This window comes from Meleagris gallopavo, chromosome 19 (genome assembly GCF_000146605.3).
Source record: "Meleagris gallopavo isolate NT-WF06-2002-E0010 breed Aviagen turkey brand Nicholas breeding stock chromosome 19, Turkey_5.1, whole genome shotgun sequence".
NCBI classification, from domain to species: Eukaryota; Metazoa; Chordata; class Aves; order Galliformes; family Phasianidae; genus Meleagris; species Meleagris gallopavo.
This window is the reverse complement of record NC_015029.2, coordinates 8,524,146-8,536,032: the sequence shown is the minus strand read 5'-3', so window position 1 is coordinate 8,536,032 and position 11,887 is coordinate 8,524,146. Positions and strand designations below refer to the sequence as shown.

At 54.3% G+C, this 11,887-nt stretch overlaps 1 protein-coding gene across 1 annotated transcript in view; it reads left to right on the top strand.

The window, feature by feature from the left end:
- Positions 1-10,966: 10,966 nt before the first annotated feature.
- TTLL11 (tubulin tyrosine ligase like 11) overlaps positions 10,967-11,887 on the top strand; it is an 80,749-nt gene continuing 79,828 nt past the window's right edge. Inside the window, exons 1-2 of the mRNA XM_010721154.3 lie at positions 10,967-11,012; positions 11,417-11,682. Of these exons, the coding sequence (XP_010719456.1) occupies positions 10,967-11,012; positions 11,417-11,682 (312 nt within the window). The remainder of the gene's footprint in view (positions 11,013-11,416; positions 11,683-11,887) is intronic.

The window sequence follows — 11,887 nt, the reverse complement described above, 5'->3', positions numbered from 1 at the left end:
TCCCCCACTTCAAAGGCAAGCTTTTAAGTTCCCTTGCATGTATTGCAAAAGTGTTGGCAAGCCTAATGTGTGCATTGGTGCAGGTTCCTCTTGTATGTGATGTCTGTGTTTGATAACAGCAATGCTGTGTGTTCTGAGCCTGCTGGCTGTGTGGGAGCTGCTCCAGGCTATTGCAGGGCTGGGACACAAGTAGAAGCTGCTGGAAGTGAAGAGTTGCTTTATCTGACTGGATCCAGGAATAAGAGGACTGAAAGCAAAACAAGAAGAGCACTAAATAAGAGAAAAGCCTTTCTTTCTTGCCTGCATCCCAGGCATCTCCTTGTTTCTGCTGCCCTCACTGCCTAGGAAATAGCTTAGATCACGTTTGTCAGCATCTGTCTATTGCAGATGCTCAAACAAAAGGATTCAGACCTGCATGTTCTTGTATTCTTGGCTGGACTGGCAAATGCGAATGGATAAAGCAAGTGTTTTGTTAACACTGTTCTGCAGCACAAAATAGTGACCAGCTTTTTCTGTTTTGACAGGGTTTAAATTAACTTCCCCCTTCTCATCAGTGGAATTGAGGACTGGGAAAAATGGCCTTGCCCGTTGCTTTGTTAAGCTTGGCTTTGGCTCTGATTCTGGTACCAAGAAAGGAAATAAAAATACAGGGGAAGGGGAGCTTTCTAAAAAAAGCTGTGGGTCTGCTCTGAAGTTGATAGGTTAAAGTTTACAGAACACTGACTCTGAGGCATTGCTCTAATGTTTGTAAAATCAGCATGGCAGCTCTGTTAAGGACCACGAGGGTGGTTCAGTTCTTTGTGAGTAGTAGAGCAAGCTTCTACTTCCATGCGATCGGGGGCTAGAATTTAAATGGAGTCAGAATTACCTCTTTGATTAGAGCACTGTCTGACCTCTGCTTTGTTCTTGCTGCCTGCTTACAGCTGTGCCAAGTGGAACGTGACCTGTCTTTGTCCAAGAGAAAAGGACTGGACAGAGCCCTTCAGCATCAGCCACAGCGATTGTAATCACTCCCCAGCCACTCTCTGGGCTGCCGTGCCTGGTCTCTGCCTGGTTGCTCCTGAGGGACACAGTCAGGTGTGGCCCAACTTGGCTGTCGTTTCCAGGAAGCTGCTGACAGCAGGGCTGACCCTGGCCATGTGCACGCAGCGGGAGGCTCTGCCTGTCCCCAGGCGCGGCCTCAGGCGCTCGTGGCAAGCCTACGCTCCAGGCTAAACAGAGGAAGGTGAGGGTCAGCAGCAGAGAGCTCTGCCCAAGACTCAGGAAGCACATTTTGGCAGAGGAAAGAAATACAATACAAGCAGGGAGGGAAACTCAGCTTCCATCCAACCCCCTCCAAGAAGCTTTTGGCTCCCTACGGCTGCCAAGTCTTCACTATCAGTTATTGTGCTCTTTTATTGTTACAGGCTCTTGTGTTTGTTTTCTGCTTTTACACCAGTGTGCTGCAAAGGGGAAAGAACGGAGCGATCTGGGAGCAGTGTGGGCTGGAGGGCAGAGCCCTGTGCAGGGGACAGGCAGCCCAGATGCCCCTCCTGCCTGCTGCTGTCTCCTGTGTGGCCTTAGGGCACGGCACGTCCCTTCCCTCTCTGCTCTGGGTGGTTCCACCTGGCACAGAGCTCTCTGCTTGTTTACCATCTTTGTCCTTGTAAAGTGCCTTGGAAGGGTATTGGGCAAAGTTGTGTTCGGCCAGGACAGGCACAGACCCTGCTCACTGCTCTCCTTTCCCGGAGCTAGCGGAAGGGTCTGTGCACAGCTCTACCCTCCTCACTTAGCCCTGCAGCTGATAAACCTCTTTGCTCTGCAGGTGTTGCCCACACTGGCAAGGAACAGAGAAGTCTCTGTTAGAGAAACTGGAGGTGAGAAGTGGCACCCTGAGCACAGAGTGCGTTTTGAGCAGTCCTGGAAGAGTGTTTCCCTGTGCCGAACAGTGTGGATCTCTATCTTCCAGAGATTGCAAAGGCAAAAGCCAGCTTTCAGATCTGAACAGTTCTTGCAGTGGTGTAATATGTGGGAATGTGTGCAGGGAGCCCAGGAACCAGAGGAATTAGCTTGCAGAAGTGGAAGTCCCCAGGGCACATGTAGTACCAGTGCTCAGTGCTTGTCCTTGCAAACCCTTTTCTGTTCCCCATCATCACTTGCTTAGTGCCTTTGTTTCTTCCAACCGTGAGTGAAACCAGTTGTGTTAAGGGCATGACATAATTATAGTCTGGGAATTCCGCTGGAGAAATCCTTTTGAAGATTTACTAGTCTGGCTAATTACAATAGAACTATGAAGGTGCTGCACTCTAAATTATTAACAGTTAATAAGTGGAGGTTTCTGCTTTCTTGTACTTCTTGCTGCAAAACAGAACAGACCAATTCTGGTTGCATCAGTAGCATTTTCTTTTAGGAATGTCTGCCAGATGTGTGCTAGCACACTTTTACAACACAACTGTCCATCTCTGGTGGTGGTAGCAGATCACTGAACTAAAATTCTAAGTCTTCTTTCTTCTTTCCATGTTTGCTGCCATTCTGTCTTTCCTTATGCTTGAGCAGTGACAACAGCCTGGAGGATTTATTTCCTGTATGTTGACATTTTCATTTTCTGATGTACATCCTTACATTATCCTATGGAGTTCAGGCCCTGTCAACCATAGAGGAATGGCTTAGGAAGCAACAGCCTTAGTAGAAAACTCCCATCTCGCACTCCTTCCTTCCCTAAATATCTGCATCATGAATATGCTTTAAAGTTCTAAGTTTGATTATTTACTTCCATATTTACCTCCTTTTTCCTGTTATTGTCCTTAAAAATACTTGCTCTCTGTGCCAGCATCTTTATCATATATAGAGAGGGTACACTGTGCCATCTGTAATAAACCGAGTGCGTCTGGCCTGTTCTCTGCCTGCTCCACCTCCTGGTGCAGCGGGATGTTTGAGATGCTCAGAAGCAGCAGAAAACCTCCAGCCCTGGCTTTCTTCAGCCACTGCTGCCCAATGCATCCCTGGGGGGAAGGCTCAAGCCCAGGCACTCCAAGTGCATGGTGCTGCGGAGGACGGTGGCTCCCATGGCCCCAGTGCTACTGGGTGCTGGCGCCAGGCTGAGTGCGATGGTGAGCTGTGGGTGGCTGGGCAAAGTGCTGCCGAACAAAACTGAATTGAAGTGATTCTTTCCCTCTCCCCCTGGCCTGTGAGGAAATCTTTTTCCATTTACTATAGAACATGGTCCTTAATAGTGCTGAAGTGTTCCACGTATTTTAAATAAACATGAGTGGATTTGAGCCCAGGAGGACATGAAAGAATGCAGCGTTTGCGGGGTACCGGCCCGGCACACATGTCAGCAATTTGGCTGCCTTGTGTACTTTGGCTTTTAAAAAAGCATTTTAAAGTAAACAAATGAAGGAAAATCTGGCAGCTGGATTTCAAAGTAAATTGCTTTCAGCTGATGGACCCCGTTTCTAGCTCGCATGGGTAGGACTGAGCCCTACGCAAGAAGAACTAGCGGCCAAGGAGGAGAGCGGAGGCGGGAGGGAGAACAAAAGCAGGGAAATTCTGTGGATTTAATTCTTCCATTTCCTTCCTTTGCACCAAACACTCCCAGCCTGTTACTGCCTTGCTGTTGGCCAGACAGGTCAGTACTTCAGGCAGCAAATTGTGCTCCATTGTGCCCCAGCCCCTGCACTGCTGTGCCTTGCTGCTTCCTCCAGCATGGCTGTGCCCCTCGGTGCTGGTACTGCTGCTGTCCCCACGTCCCCCCTGCAGGCACTGGGTCCTGCCCTGGCATCGCCCATCAGGGGAAGCAGGGCTGGAAGCAGTAGAGATAACACAGGGCTCAGGAGCGCGGGCTGAGGAGGGGCCTCCGGAAGGGACTGATGTGGCCCTGAAGGAGGAGACTCAGCACATGCTGACAGATAATAACGAGGTCTCAGGCTGGACAAAATGGGGAGGTTATTGAGGTCACGCTTTGGCTCAGCACTGGACGACTCCTGCTTTGACTCGCGTTTCCTCAAGTTTATAAAACTTTCTGTGGGTTGGTTTGGTGGAAAGGGCAGAGGAAACCAGGGGGTCTGCAATGGTGGTGGAGCAGAGCTGGGGAGGGCTGCTCTGTGCACGCATAGCACTGCAGTGCCCTGCAGCACCCCGGAGCAGTGCGCAGGGCTGTGCTGTGCGCTGCTTGGTGTGCTGTCCCTGAGCTGTGTGTGGGAGCTACCCTGCTGCTCGTGGTTCCACACGGCTCTGTGCCGTGCTCCCTACAATATCAAAATTAATCAGGACAGTTTGCTCTGGTGGCTTTCATCCTCGTAACTCAGCAAATGAACTCTTCTGTGGCCAAGGTGCCACCAGCTGTAACATGTAAAGTGAAAAAGTGGCAAACCCTGGGTGAGAAATTCTGAGAGAAAATGGCGGCTGGGCTGAGGCGGCGCCCTCCACACACAGCCCTGAGCGCAGCCTGGAGCGCCATGTTGGGCCTGCCCTCGTCAGCCCTTGGCGCAGGCAGCCTCTGGCACCGCTGTTGGGAGCTGGCTGGCAATGCCCCCATGGACCTGCTGGCACCCACGGGCTCACCGGGGAGTCCCTGGTGCTTCTTAATGCCTGGGAAGGCCTTTCTGAGGCAGCCCCTGCTCCAGCCCGTGTCACTCCAGCCCCTGGACAGGCTGCTGAGAATGCAGCCCCACCATGACAGCATTGAAAGCTGCAGGAAAGAGGCTACAGGACACAGTGCAATGGCATCTCCTGGCTTCTGTAAATGCTTTTGGCCTAAGGTAAGCAAACAGATGGGGGGAAGGGGATGGGGGGGGTTGCAGCCTATGGGGGCTGCCAGCTCACTGACCCTTGCCGAGGGCACAGGTGGAGAGTTGGGCAGGCCCCCTGTCCCTCCCCTGGGTTGGAGGGAGAGCCGCAATGGTAACACTCTGGGACATGCAGTGCCAGTGTTAAGTGACTTGGGGGTGTGGGGTTGGGGAGCTGCAGCCGTGTGGGGCCTGTGGGGAAGGGGTAATGTGAAGGATTTGCTGGGGAAGAGGCTGTAGGTGGGTAATGCTCCAGCCTACATTCAGAAGAACAAAAACAACCACTGGCAAAGACAGTTGCTGTGGATGTCCCTGTGATTAACTAGAAGAATATGTAAATGTATATAGCAGTTACCATAGCTACTGGAGGCATTACACTGGGGTGGGGGAAGGCAGAGTCCCCAGCCCAGCCCAGGTCAGGATTTGCATTCACAGCACAACAGCACCCAGCACCCCATGAGGCTGGCACAGAGCAGCTGGGCTGTTCTCACCTTGTGCCACCATCGTGTCTCCAGCACCCCTGACATCCCAGGGCTGTGCAAGGGGCAGCTGTGGGTTTGGGCTGCAGGATGTCACAACAAGGGATTCAGTCAGGCCGAGCGCCTCAGCTCTGCTGCTACCACGCCACACTATTTTCCCATGGGGCCACAGCCCCTTGCTAAGACTTGAGCACTTCTTAGGTCCTCAGGGCAGAAAGAACCCTGAGAATGTGACAACCCTCAGGCAACATGCTGCCGCACAGCAGCACAAAGCTGGGAGCCCGTGTGCCAACCTGCACACAGATGCACCAAGCAATCAGGTGACCCAGCCCCACAGCTCATTGCTGGCTGATCCTATAAAGCTGAGAGGGAAAAGGGGCTCTACTTGTGTGGAGCCTTGCCTGCTGCAGGTGCTGATGAGTGCCCCTGTTGCATTGTGTTGTGTCGTGTTGCATTGCTTACTCACGTGGCTGCTGTGAGCCCCAAGACAGAGGGGCTTCCACCCACCCACAGATATTTGCTTGTGCCCTCTGTGAGCCCTAGGGTGTGCTGGGTGGTCACAGCTGGAGGATGAGTGTGAAGCCTGTAGACTTTCGAGCACCTTAACCTAGAAGCTCCAGGCTGACAGCCCTACTGCCTGTGGCTGCTCCTGGCTCTGGGGGACAGCAGAGCTGGGGGGATCCCAAAGGATGTGGGGACCCCAGGTTCCACCGTCTGCCCAGGCGCTCCGTGGCCATTACAATTGACAGGCGTGTGCAGCCAGGATCTCATGTCTGCTATTTTCTTATAATTTAAGAGCCTTCCTCACATTAATCTTTTTATTTTTATTTTGACAAATGTATGTTTCCAGGAAGTTGCTGAGGTCAAAGCAGCATCTGTTGCTCGTTATTTTGGGGGATGCAGAGGGTCTTTGTGAGGGTTTCCAAAGCAACAATGAATTAAGTGGTTTGTAAAGCAGAGAGCAGGAATGAGGAGAGGGCTGGGGCTTCCCGAAAGGCAGCTGAAGATGCTGATGAAAATCAGATCAGCTTGCCTGTATTTTCTTGGAAACTTGATCTATTTTTCTTGTACAACTGTCAGCCTGACTCCTGTATTTCAAACTCTTGGCAGGAGCCAGTTCTGCGTTTCGGCACTGGGATTAGTGTGGCCATGGTCAGATGTGCACTCCCTGGCCTGACCAGCTGCTATGTGCTGGCCAGGAGCACATGCGTGGCAGCAGCCGTGGTGTTCTGTGAGGGAAAGTGACAAGTGAGGGCCCAGGGACCGGCATGTCCTGCTGTAGTGCCAGCTGTGGACATGGGCAGGGGCCCCCAGGATAATACCCCAGCACTTGTCTCCTGAAATCAGAGTCTTGGGGCTGAGCTCACACCTTGAAATGCCCCGCATCCCTCCAGCCGCCTGCCCTCAGTCTCCAAAACCAGCTGAGAAGTCAGTGCAGGGTCAGTCCTGTGGCCGGGGCTCCCATGTGGAGCTGGTGTAGTGTCAGAAGCAGCTTTTTTCTCGCAAAACAACACAAGGAGGGTCTGGTGCCAAGATGAAGGCTGCCGAGGAGCCCAGGAGATTTATTGCTGAGGAAATACTTTCTCCAGCGATGGCTGACGGTCACAGCAGGAACAATGGGAGATTCGCAACGTGAACAAAGCTGATTTCGTTCTTCTTTTTATCAATGCATTTTCCTTGCGGAGCCTCCCTTCCTGGAAGTGGGAGATGCAGCTTCCCCCACGCTCTGGCTGTGTAATCAGCAGGAATGGCAATATCCTGGCTGGGAAGCGAGCTGTGAAATGCTGTCACCCGTGCTGATTTATGAGCCCAGGGTAGCGCAAGCTGTGGCAGCGGTCAGCAGCAGGGTTGGCCCAGGGACAAAGTGCCAGGGCGCGTGCAATATCCACATATTCTTTGTCCTCCTCACCGGATCCCCGGGGAGCCCACAAGGGGAAGTTAATGGATTAGACACACACGTTCTGTTTTATTTTATTTTTTATTGCCCCTGTCTTTCCAAACGCCTTTAGCAGACGTGTGATGACAATGGGGCCGGACAGGCGTGGGGTCAGCAGCCTGCCTGCGGGAAGTCAGCACGCTGTGTGCCGGCCATGGGCACGGATGGTCCTGGGTGGACTGGGGGGGTCTGCGTGGGGGTGGCTCCGCAGCCCAGGCCATGCGGTGCCCACGGGCTGGGCAGCACCGTATGATCCATCCTGCACCTCCCGTGCCACACTGTGCAGTCCTCACCCAGCATCAGGAATATGAAATGATTATTCCAAATGATCAGATTTTAATTATGCATCACAGAGGATGATTATTGTATGCCAAATTGGTGCCGAGTGCTTAGTTATGTATATGCCAAATTTAGTCTATACTATTATACCCAGTGGGTGGCCGTAGACAATCAGGAAGTAATTAGTTTTGCTGGAAGTTGTTCGCTTGCCTGGTTCGCTGTGCTGTCTGGGGAGCGTCTTGCTGCGCTTCGTGAATACCGCGGGCTTTGAGTTCAATACCGTCTTTTTGTGACAAGCTAATAAGCTGTCTGCATGGCGGCCTGTAATTAGCGCTGTCGATATTCATTTGGAAACGGAGCCTGTGCGGAGTGGCTCTGCCGATGGAGCTTCCCTTTGTTGAGGCTCTGGTCTCACCTCCGAGGGACACGTGCCGGACACAGTGGTTGTGCAGTGGGGATAGCCCACGGTGCCACTTGGCCACGTTCTGAGGGTCTGTGCTCACCTCTGGGGTCCCATTGATAGAACCACCCATGGTTGGGGGCTGTGCTGGGGGGAGGTGCTGACATTGGAATGTGGTGGTGCCACCCATGGGCAGCGTTTGGTGCCCAGGGGCCCCAGATGCGGCTGCCTCCGCAGAACTGGCCAGGGGCTGCCAGGCAGGAATTGCCTGAGTATGGAGCAACTTTTACCTCTGTTACACAAAGGAAACTTTCCTTCTCTTTTTGTCAGAGATGCTCACTCCATTGAAATGATTGGCATACTGGAGAGCTGAGAAACTAAATTGTTTATACACTAATGAATAGAAGCTTGATTGCAAGATCCTGTTTGGAAAATTATAGTGCTGAATTGAAGCCGTACAATTACATCCAAAATGCTGCATATTCATTTCATCTGCTTTGCATAGAGATTAACAAGCGAGCCCTAAAGCAGACTCTGAAATTAAAGCTAACACCAGATTTAGTCACAGGTTACAAACTAAATAGCATTGTTTGATGGGTATGAATCTTTACCACCTGCCTGCCTGATGATTGCTAGCAGCTTACCAGACAGCAGAGGAAAAACTTTCTTCCCATGCAGGAAGCACAATAAGCATGGAGCTGGACATGCCCCCTCCCTGCATGCCCCCCCAGGCAGATGGCTGCTTGCTTCCATCCCCTGGGAAGGGCACCTCTCACCTCTTCTGCTGGAGGCTGCAGCCCCTCCTGGTTTGCAGGACTGGGTGCTGCCTGGGGATGTGGTGCTGCAGGTTCCTGTCCCCACCTTGATCCCACCTCCTGGAGCTCTCCTTCCTTGTGTGCCCAGGCTGAGCTTGGTTTGTGGCCCAGAGTTTGGTTTGGGAGCAGAAACCAGGGAATGAAAAAGGGCAGTATGTGCACTGGGGGCTGCCCCGTCCCATCCCGGAGCCCAGACCTCTTAGGGCGGGCTGCAGTTGGGGGCTGTGGGGCAGTGTTGGTGCTGTGTGCTGGCAGGGGATGCTTTGGAAATGGTCCCTGTCACTAGTGAGGAACTTGGCACCCACATGGCAGTGTGTGGTGACATGAGACCTCTTGTCACTGTGAGGGGGAGCAGCTGGGACTCACAATTGCACTATGGCTGTGACAGTAGGGGGATGCAGGGACCCTCCCTGAGAGGAGTGGGCCAGGGATGGGGCTGCAGCTGCCTTGACTCCTGGGTGGGATGTCACTTAACTGGGAAAACTGCAGCACCAAACTGCCTAGGAGCACTGGGGCTGGGGAATGAGATGCTCCCGGGTGAGTAGGGCAGAGAACATGGCACCAGCTCTGCAAATTTGAGGCATTTATTTTCTTTAAAAGTCAGTTACCAAACTGCAGTGTACTTTATTTCCTAAGGAGGGGTTGATCTGTCTCTACCACACTAACACGCAGCCCAACCACGGCTTTACAAATCCACAGCTCCCATCATGTGTCCTCAGCAGTGCTGGTGGTGCCACGGGCTGTCTGTCATCAGCTCCCATCGGCTCCTGATCAGCCCTGGGCCCCACAGTGCTGTGCTGCTGAGGTCCTGTCGCACTCTGTACTGGGACAGAATGGCTGCTCTGAGCCTCCATCTCCTGACTCTTCCCCAACTCGAGCCTCCAGCACATTCCCAAACCTCCTCTTGCAAACAGTGATGGAGGATCACCTCCCAGGGTCCCTCCCCAGAACTTGCTTCAGCCTGTGCTGATGAGGGATGTGTGGCAACACCAAGTATTGCCTTGGCTCTCCCCACAGGGCTGGGTTTCTCCCTTAAACCTTCCATCTGCAAACTGAACCCCAGACATTCATGCTTCCAACTTTACACTGAACCATTTCATAACACCCCAACACGACAGAGCAGCCCCAAAGTGCTCAGAGGGGTGTGCATGGAGCACCTGCTGTGGCACGGGGCTCCCGACTCTCCCTTGTAGGCAGTCATCCCATACCAGCCTCTTGTAGGGCAGCCCCAGCCTGCGTGCACAGTAGGTGCCCCAGCATAGGAAAAGGCACCTTTGGAGGGAGGCAGTGGTGGCATTGCTGCACATGGACACAGCAGTGGGGCAGCGAAGCTGCTGTCTCCAAAACAGGACCGGTCTCAAGGCAGTGAGGTGTCTGCATCTCTTCCTCCCAAGACCACTCCACCACAGTAGGGTTGGGGGATGCAGTGGGAAGGATGTGATGGCCCTGGGGCTGTCTGTAGCAGCCAGGGATGTAGTAATGAGTGGGATCTGTGCTTCTGCCAGGCAGCAGAAGTGGGAGCTTCCTGGGACAAAGACCAACATGGCACGACTGACCAAGGGAAGGACAGAACACAAAAGGGCTGGGGAAAGCAGGAAGACAGCATGAACTGGTGCAGACTGGGACAAGGGCTGACCAGATTGCATTCTGTGCTGCAGCCCACACGTAGCAGGAGAAGCTGATGCATGGAGCAGGGACAGCGAAGGGACCTGACCCAGGAAGGGTGCAGGAACCCTGTAACCCCAGCGTGCAGGGGGAGTGATGTGGAAAGAGCCACTGGGACTGCCTGTCAGCCAGCTGCCAGTGCTGTGTCCGACTAAGAAGGGACCCCGCTGGGCCCCACAGTAGTGTCCAGCTCTGGCTCCAGCAGTTCATCTTCTGAGAAGCTGATGTGCAAACAGGTGTCATCTGCAGGGGAGAACGGCAGCGTGCTGTCCGTGGGGCTCAGCAGTGAGGCCAGGTCCTTGCTCAGGGCATCACTGGCTGTGGGATCATGGATGCTGAATAGAGGGGACGTGTGCCCATTCTCTCCAGACCTGTCTTTGCTCAGAACACGTTGGAAGGTCCCAACAGAGAGGGGCTCTGCATTGGCAGCAGCGCTCCGTGCAGGAGTCCTTGCCTCAGGGTCCAGGAGGGTGAGGGAGGTGGCAGTGATGCTGGTGAGGCCAGACACACTGGGGCTGGGGAGGCTCACGTGGGCAGTACTCTCAGGCTTAATGTCCACTTCTAGGCTAGGGGAAGTCTTGCTTGACCTCTTGCGTAGGATAGGTGGTGGTGGGTTGAGCTTGGGAATGGGCTGCTGCCGCCTGGGAAGCAAGAGCAAAGAGGAGGTGATGGGCAAGGATTTACCTACCTGCACACAGGGCTCAGTCTAGCTGCCCTGGGCTCTCCAAAAGCCAGATGCCTCTTTGGGTGTCTTCAGTGCAACCCACTGTTGTGTATGTGGGAGCTGGGGCGTGCAAGGGATGCAGTATTGGCTGAGTTGCTCCAGGGAACAGGAGCAGGACAGCATCCCCCATCCCTGTTCCCATGTGTGCACACGGTGAATTCCACCCGGGGCTCTGCCCTCCTGAGATTTGTCTGCGTCAGCCAGCATGCCCGGCACTGCCTGTCCCCAACCTGAGCCGTCCTCTGCCAAGGACACAGCTCTCCCTCCCATACCCCAGCAGCTGCAAGCGCTGCTCTGCCCGGTGCTGTTGTGCTGCTCGGGGCTGGCGTAAGGTTCATTTTCTACACGTTAGCTGGCACGGTGCTACGCTTCGGATTAGCGCTGACAGGGGCAGGGCGCTCCTGCTTCGGCTGCTGCATCGGCCGCGGAGCCCCACCTGTCCTCGTCCTCTCTGTCCGCGTCCTCCGCCTTCTGCCTGCCGCTCCCGCTGAGCAGCGCGAAGTCGCTGACCTCGGAGCCCTCCACGCGCCGGCTGAGCCCCTCGTGCCCCGCCGAGCCTTCGGCCCCGTCCTTGCTGCCGAAGCAGGGCCCGGCCCCCTCCAGGCCGACCAGGTTGAGGTAGGAATCCCCGGCGCCCAGCGCCGACGGCGAGCGGGGAGCCACGGGACTGCCCAGGACGCTGGCGGGGGTGGAGGTGGAGGGCAGGGCGAAGTCCAGGCTGTAGTGGTTCTTGAGGTTGAGCGACAGCGACTGCGCCAGGGACAGGTTCTGCAGCGAACGGTCAACTGCGGGGGCACAGAGAGACGAGGGGCGGTGAGGAGCC